General features: G+C 32.7%; 1 protein-coding gene across 2 annotated transcripts; it reads left to right on the plus strand.

Annotated features, from left to right (window-relative positions):
• The first annotated feature begins 2,468 nt into the window (after nucleotides 1-2,468).
• On the plus strand, nucleotides 2,469-5,709 carry LOC125860999 (protein DETOXIFICATION 35-like). Of its 2 annotated transcripts, none has more exons than XM_049541072.1 (7): nucleotides 2,469-2,786; nucleotides 3,163-3,788; nucleotides 4,167-4,223; nucleotides 4,303-4,541; nucleotides 4,630-4,748; nucleotides 4,947-5,033; nucleotides 5,332-5,709. In XM_049541072.1, the coding sequence occupies exons 1-7, from the start codon at nucleotides 2,505-2,507 to the stop codon at nucleotides 5,425-5,427; spliced, it is 1,506 nt and encodes a 501-aa protein (XP_049397029.1). In that variant the 5' UTR covers nucleotides 2,469-2,504; the 3' UTR covers nucleotides 5,428-5,709. The 2 variants fall into 2 exon arrangements, with proteins under 2 accessions (XP_049397029.1, XP_049397030.1); XM_049541073.1 differs by having other exon boundaries at nucleotides 2,501-2,763; nucleotides 5,332-5,702.
• Nucleotides 5,710-8,059: the final 2,350 nt, after the last annotated feature.

Consider the following 8,059-nt stretch of genomic DNA (forward strand, 5'->3'; position numbering starts at 1 on the left):
ACTTTTTTTAAAAAAAAAGATAAGCTAAGCTTATGTCATGTATAGACAAGAAACTGTAGAAACATGAGGAGTTGGAAATGTAACTAAAATTTTGTAACCATTTTCTCCTCGCGTGAAGAAGTGAGCAAACCTCTAGTGTTTGTAAGGTTTAATCTCTTTGTTCTAACACGTGGTTGGTGACTCATTTTATCCACTCTTTTTTTAATTCATTTTTCATGATTTTCACTCTTAATTTTGCATTTTCAGATATAAAGTTTCTCATGTCATCGTACTCTCTTGATTAAATAAGGAATAGCAGGTGTAGAAGGATGAAGAGAATTGATTATGATACAATGTGGTTGATAAGAAAGATTGATGCGCTAGCTTTTTGGAGAAAGAAGTGACAGTTGATTCAACCAAGAAGCGTAAGTGGAGACGAAAGATCTCTAGAGATTCTTATCTCATTATATTCCATTGGCTCAATCAGTAACCAACAGTGAAAACTTTATGTGCATAGCTTAAATATTGACGTAGTCTGGAAATTACAAACCATGCAACATGTATCCTTAATAGCTGTTGATTTTTTATTTCTTAATTTATTTATTTTTTGATAAAACTGAAACTTGTGTAAAGACCAAATAATTGTCCTTTATGAAAGTGATATTCGATTATTATATTATATGTGATCTTTGATAACTTTGTGTTAAGCTTTTTTTGGAAAGTTTTGTCTCTCATGGGGCTAAGTTACCAATTTTACTTACTCGTGTTGGTCCATTCAATGTGATCCATTTCTATGTAATAAATTAGTGCAAAAAGGGGCAATATTTTATGCTATGCATTCCCAAGTGTAAAAGCGATGAGGTTATAAATTTAGTTTTGTCAAAATAGACAAATAAAACATACAAGAATGAATAGGAGTTGGAAAGAGGGCTAAGATATACTATGATTCTCTTTTGTAATATTGAGAAGAATAAGGAACAGAGCGTTAAATAACTGCAGTATAAAGTATTTTTGTTTTTCATAATTTTTAAATTTTTAATTAATTGAGATGTAATTATGAAGCCAACAGAAATGTCTTCCGTATTGCGCTCGTGCTGTGCACAGGCAATTTCGAGCAATCAATTCTTTTTGTGCTTTGATAATTTGTCAAATACCATCAAAACAGAAAATTAGAGAAACTAAAGCCAAAGTGATGAATGCACTTCAAAGTTCAAAATATAAGTGTTGGGCCTGTGCTGAGCACAGGCCATACCTATCTAGTAGTATGTAAATGCAGGTTGAGCAATCGGGGTTAGCGCCTACGCAGATGGGGAGGTCAAAACTTAAATAGCCTTGATTGTCCATTATTTAAATATCATTTCTCTCGTTAACTTATTGGCAATTGAATTCTTCCTTCTCTCTTCAACATTCTATGGTACTGAATTTTATTTCTATTTAATCTTTGTTAGACTCTGACTTCTTTATTTGTATTTGAAAAANTAAATTAGTTTTGTCAAAATAGACAAATAAAACATACAAGAATGAATAGGAGTTGGAAAGAGGGCTAAGGTATACTATGATTCTCTTTTGTAATATTGAGAAGAATAAGGAACATAGCGTTAAATAACTGCAGTATGAAGTATTTTTGTTTCTCATTAACTTTTAAATTTTTAATTAATTGAGATGTAATTATGAAGCCAACAGAAATGTCTTCCGTAATGCGCTCTTGCTGTGCACAGGCAATTTCGAGCAATCAATTCTTTTTGTGCTTTGATAATTTGTCAAATACCATCAAAACAGAAAACTAGAGAAACTAAAGCCAAAGTGATGAATGAAAACACTTCAAAATTCAAAATATAAGTGTTGGGCCTGTGCTCATACCTATCTAGTAGTATGTAAATGTAGGTTGAGCAATCGGGTTAGCGCCTACACAGGTGGGGTGGTCAAAACTTAAATAGCCTTGATTGTCCATTATTTAAATATCATTTCTCTCGTTCACCTATTGGCAATTGAATTCTTCCTTCTCTCTTCAACATTCTATGGTACTGGATTTTATTTCTATTTAATCTTTGTTAGATTTTGACTTCTTTACTTGTATTTGAAAAACTTGAACTTTGGTGAATTTCATTCATTTAGAACTAAAAAACTATTTAAAACACATATAAATGCTTTATCATACTTTTATTTTTACTTTCTTTCTATTTTTAAATTTACTTGTAATTATATAAAAACATTTCATTTCAAAAGTTATTTCAATTATAAAACAGTTAAAATAAGTCAATTTGAACGGACTTGAAAACCATCATAAGTGGAAAAAAGGGACCACTACTTCAAAACAACCAAACCAAAGTAAAGAAGGCGCGGAGCATTTTTCGCCGCCGATTATTTATAAAATAAATTGTATTTTGGCATATTTTCGTTGCCTTTTTTGTACTATTAACTTCCATCATTGGTACATTCTACACTTTAATGCTTCTCTCTCTTTACCATTTTCTGAATATGACATATAATACAAGCAAAACGCGGAGAATTGTAACGTCGGAGTAATGGAAACGCCATTTCTGCATGACTTCTCTGGCGACCACCACCAGCTCATTGGGCCCGACGGTGATTACCGACCGGTTAAAGGCCTGAAAGAATGGTGGGCTGTACTCTGGATCGAGACAGTGAAGCTATGGGAGATTGGAGGCCCAATTGCTTTCAATGTCCTTTGCCAATACGGGACCTACTCCATTACCGTTGCTTTTTGTGGTCATCTTGGTGCTGTTGAGCTCTCTGCTATTTCTGTTGCTCAAAACGTTATTGGTACTTTCTCTTTCGGCTTCATGGTTCGTATTCTCATATTATATCTGCTCGATCCAAATGCCTATTTCTAACCTTCCTTGTTGATTTTATTTGGGCCGAACATGGAATATAAATTAGAGTAGAATTTAAAATGCTGACAACAATTTCCGGTGAATTTTAGTGCATGATCCGGCAATAATGATTTTCTTAGATATAGCGCACAATTGAATGAGTGTGTAATACAAAACAAAGTAAAGTCACTTTGCTCCATAATTTATTCAACTTGAATTGCCATTTGAGAAATTTACCCCTCCCCCTCCTCTTTCGGCTTCATGGATCGTTTTCTCTGTTTTTCCTTTTGCTACTGATTATTTGTAATTTTAGTTTCTTATTTGGGAATTTGTTGTAAAATTTGTGTAGTTAGGCATGGGGAGTGCTCTGGAGACACTGTGTGGACAGGCATTTGGTGCTGGGCAAATACATATGCTTGGGATTTACACACAGCGGTCGATGCTTATTCTATTGTTTAGTACATTCCTTCTGTTGCCAATTTACATTTTTGCGACTCCATTACTTAAGTTTTTAGGCCAAGAACATGAAATGGCTGTTCTTGCTGGGAAATTTGCCCTGTTGTCAATCCCCGAGTTGTATTCACTGGCGGTCACTATTCCCACTTCAAAGTTTTTGCAAGCCCAAAGTAAAGTTGGTGTGGTGGCTTGGATTGGTTTTGTGGATCTTTTACTCCATGCTCTTCTGCTATGGCTGTTCATATATGTATTCAATTTGGGTACAGATGGGGCAGCGTTCGCATTTAATATTACAGGCTGGGCGGACGCAATAGCTCAATTTGTTTATGTGGTTGTTTGGTGTAAGGATGGATGGACGGGATGGTCTTTGTCGGCATTAAATGAGATTTGGGCATTTGTTAGACTCTCAGTTGCTTCAGCTGTCATGTTATGTCTTGAAATGTGGTACATGATGAGTATTATTATACTCACTGGACATCTCAAGGATGCAGTTATTGCTGTTGGATCCCTCTCTATTTGGTGAGTTTTGTGTCTTTTTTCTCTTTTGTTTTATAACGGCAGTGTAAAGCCAACTTGCGTGCAGCTCGCCTGTTTAACCAATGTGCTGAGAACTCTGTCTAACAAGACTTAGGCAGATGGGTAAAAGTTCATTTTTGCATATGTATATCGACATTAACTGCTCAATGCTTAAGCCCATTCAAATAAATTTTAACGCTCACTGACAGTGAAGCTACAACTTTTATCAACAGACATTATTTAGAGCACAAAATTCTAAGTTTTAACTGTCCTGTGCAAGTTTTGTGGTTAAGTGTATAGCTTTCAATAAAATGAAAGTGTCGTGAGCTCCTTTTATCAAACGTGCATCAATCTTTTTATTCTCTTTTTTCCGTCTTTCAGTATGAATGTTGATGGATGGGAAGAGATGTTATTCATTGGAATCAATGCTGCCATAAGGTAATTTAGTGTAAAAGCTTGTAAAAAAATGTACTACATTTATTTTGGGGTTTGTTTTAATGCATTGTCTCTGTCTCAGTGTTCGAGTCTCCAATGAGCTTGGGCTAGGACATCCCAGGGCTACCAAATATAGTGTATATATCACAGTGTTTCAATCACTCCTCATTGGGATACTCTGCATGATATTTGTACTGGCCGTAAGAAATCATCTGGCTATTTTTTTCACAAACAGCAAGGATTTGCAACAAGCCGTTGCAGACCTTGCTTGGCTTCTTGGAATAACCATGCTTCTTAACAGTGTTCAGCCTGTAATATCAGGTATTGCTTTTATTCCAACTTCACTGTTTCTATGGTTAGAAGTGTGTTCGTCTTTGTAGTCCTTATTGTGGCAAATATTGTTTTACAGGTGTTGCTATAGGAGGTGGATGGCAAGGTTTAGTGGCTTATATCAATTTAGGATCTTACTATGTTTTTGGTATTCCTCTAGGATATATGCTTGGTTATGTGGCTGACTATGGAGTCGTGGTAAATAAACTCTCATTCCGAAAGTTACATATGATAAGTACATCAAATTTTAATCTCACTCGGCATTTATAAGCATCTTTTTATAGGAAACTACTGGTGATGAGTAGGAAACACCTTGTTTTAGTATCTCGTAACCTTTTTGAACCTAAAACTTATGATTGAAATTTAATTCATCCCAATTATGAATTTATCTTGCAGGGACTATGGACAGGAATGATAGCAGGACTTGCTTTGCAGACACTGCTACTCTCATTTGTACTCTATAGAATTGATTGGAATAAAGAGGTAAGTGAAACAGTTGATGATTTTATCCAACTAAACTCCAAAAAAAATCATGCTTGATAATGTGTACTTCGTTCTTGGTTGGTATTAGCTGCACGTCCTCTGTAAAATGATTATCCTATAGACGACGTAAGAATTTTGTTTGAAAGTCACTGCACAAAGGGTGAATTTTCTTTTTATCCTCCTCTTTGAAAAAGTTGCAGATGAAGCAATACTAGTTACACTATTGTTGCAGATTTTTATTGAACCTTGCGTTTCGATATGATTAAGTCATGTGTAATAATAAGAACATGAAATGCAGGTTGAGCAATCGGCAGAGCGCCTACGCAAGTGGGGAGGTCAAGACTTTGAAGCTGAGGAAACTCTTATTCCAGAGCCTACGAAAGCCTTACCATAAAAGTGAGATTTTGCAGTGACATCAGAGGATGAAGGGCCTTTATCTTTGTTTTTGTTAATCAATTAATGACAACTAGACCAGGCTAGTATATACTCTAACATTGTGACTTGTGAGTGGGGGCTGTTAGTTTTAATAGGAATGTAGCTGCAATTTAGAACATTAGGCTAAGATGTTTGTTTGTTTTGCTCTTTCTCCTGCCTTACACTAACGCTAGCTGTGTGAGGCTCGTTTATGTTTCACACATGGATGGACCCAAACTTATACACTTTTGGATTCGCGAACTCCATTTTTCAAGTGAATATTTTCAACTATTAATTACCACATAATCAGTATAAAGATTTATTTGTTTCAATTGTATTTCTATTACTATTTTTTCTTAATTTGCATTGCATGTTTTATTTTGAATGTGTTTTTTTAGAGCAACTTTCACATATAGCAAACACAAAAATCACATTTGTATGTTATAGCTATAGTTTGCATAATTGCACTCGGCTATTTCGCTAAACATATATACAAAAGAAGCAATTGTATAATTTGTTTCGGTATACATATACAAAAAGAATCAATTGTATAATATGTGTTTGTATAAAGTCAGAAAGAGAGAAAGACAAAAGAAAAATGGGCAGGGGAAGATCGTATTTGTATAATCATAAGTGCATAGAACGAAAATATATGCATTTGTATTTGTATATACAATTTTCTCTCGCTTTATACAAACACAAACGCAATGTATACATTTGTGTTTGTATAAAGTGAGAGAGGCGAATGAGAGTGGCGAGCGAGATCTGGGAGAGTGGCAAGCGAGACCTGGAAGAGGGGAACGAAAATATATGTGTATATACAATTTTCTCTCGCTTATATAAACACAAATGCATTTTATACATTTGTGTTTGTATAAAAGCGAGAGAGGCGAGCGAGAACGAGAGTGACGAGCGAGATTCACCAGGGAGAGAGGTGAAATAACAACAGTTTGTTATGGGGTACAATTAAATCAAACTATGGTTATAGCATTTAATTTGAATTAATAGTTTGTTATTATATACAATTTTTTCATTTTTTATTCTCTTTTATGTACAATTATTATTTGTTTCAAATATATATTTTATTTTCTTGGACCCAAGTTTCCAAAGCTTAGTTGAAAATTTAACTATTTTAGCCAAATTAAGAAAGGTTTAGCTAAAACAATGAAATTCAAAACAAGTATTTTCTACAAAAAATGTGTGTTTTTCGTGCAAAGACAATTTATTTAATTGTGCATTATTTCCTTTTCAGGTTAAATATACATATAATANACAATTTTCTCTCGTGTATTCAAACACAAATGCATTTTATGCATTTGTGTTTGTATAAAAGCGAGAGAGGCGAGCGAGACTGCCCAGCGAGAATGAGAGTGGCGAGCGAGATTCACCAGGGAGAGAGGCGAAATAACAACAGTTTGCTATGGGGTACAATTAAATCAAACTATGGTTATATCATTTAATTTGAATTAATAGTTTGTTATTATATACAATTTTTCCAGTTTTTATTCTCTTTTATATACAATTATTATTTGTTTCAAATATATATTTTATTTTCTTGGACCCAAGTTTCCAAAGCTTAGTTGAAAATTTAATTATTTTAGCCAAATTAAGAAAGGTTTAGCTAAAACAATGAAATTCAAAACAAGTATTTTCTACAAAAAGAAAAAAATGTGTGTTTTTCGTGCAAAGACAATTTATTTAATTGTGCATTATTTCCTTTTCAGGTTAAATATTCATATAATATTTTGTTGATATTTTATTTATTTCTTTTTAGATGCAATAATTATTCTTTCTAACGGTGCATTTCTTCTTTTTTTTACCTTAATAAGAATATCATTATTTTTAGCCAAATAAAAAATTTATAATCAAAATATCGTTGTTCTAGCTTTAAAAAAACCACATTAACCCTGAAAAGATGATTTAAAAAATTAGTGAACTTAGAAAAATAAAAATATACATTTATTCTATAAAAGAAATCCAGGAAAAAAAAACTCACGTAGTGGTGTGTGTCACACATCCATGGAATGTCAGATTCAAGGGGTTGTGGCTATTAATTTACAAAATTAAGAGGACAATTAAATCAACACAAAGTTTAGATATACATCAAATAAAATTCGACAAGTATAGAAGGGTCACGATCGATTATATCAATTTAATAGGTAGAAAAATTAAATATTTATACCCCAAAAAGTAAAATATTTATCCTTATATGTCTTATTATTTTCAAATGGTATATGTTTATTTAATTATTTTTATTCGTGCATTGACATCATGCTGATGTCAACATTCGCCTTTTTCTTCTCTTTAATACCATCATAATATATTACCGTATATAAATATATTTTGAAGGTATCAATGAGTAAATGAACAATGTTTTCATTGAGGTTTGTTTCAGTCTTTCGATAAGATTACTCAATCACCCATGATACTATTACGGTATAGTACATACTGTTGTAGATGTATGTTTCAATTTATCAATATTTTAATTTTAAAATAATTTTAAAAAGTGTCATAATTTAGATACAATTTTTTTTTAAATTTGCAAAAAGATAAAAATAAAAAATAAATTTATATATATATATATATATATATATATATATATATATATATAT

Source organism: Solanum stenotomum, chromosome 3 (assembly GCF_019186545.1).
Source record: "Solanum stenotomum isolate F172 chromosome 3, ASM1918654v1, whole genome shotgun sequence".
NCBI classification, from domain to species: domain Eukaryota; kingdom Viridiplantae; phylum Streptophyta; class Magnoliopsida; order Solanales; family Solanaceae; genus Solanum; species Solanum stenotomum.

What these genes read in the sequence shown, in the direction of transcription:
- LOC125860999 (XM_049541072.1), top strand. Translation starts at nt 2,505, where the DNA reads ATGGAAACGCCATTTCTGCATGACTTCTCTGGCGACCACCACCAGCTC. An exon ending in GTTGGATCCCTCTCTATTTG is followed by an intron (nt 3,789 to 4,166) that starts GTGAGTTTTGTG and finishes TCCGTCTTTCAG; the next exon opens with TATGAATGTTGATGGATGGG. An exon ending in GGAATCAATGCTGCCATAAG is followed by an intron (nt 4,224 to 4,302) that starts GTAATTTAGTGT and finishes TCTCTGTCTCAG; the next exon opens with TGTTCGAGTCTCCAATGAGC.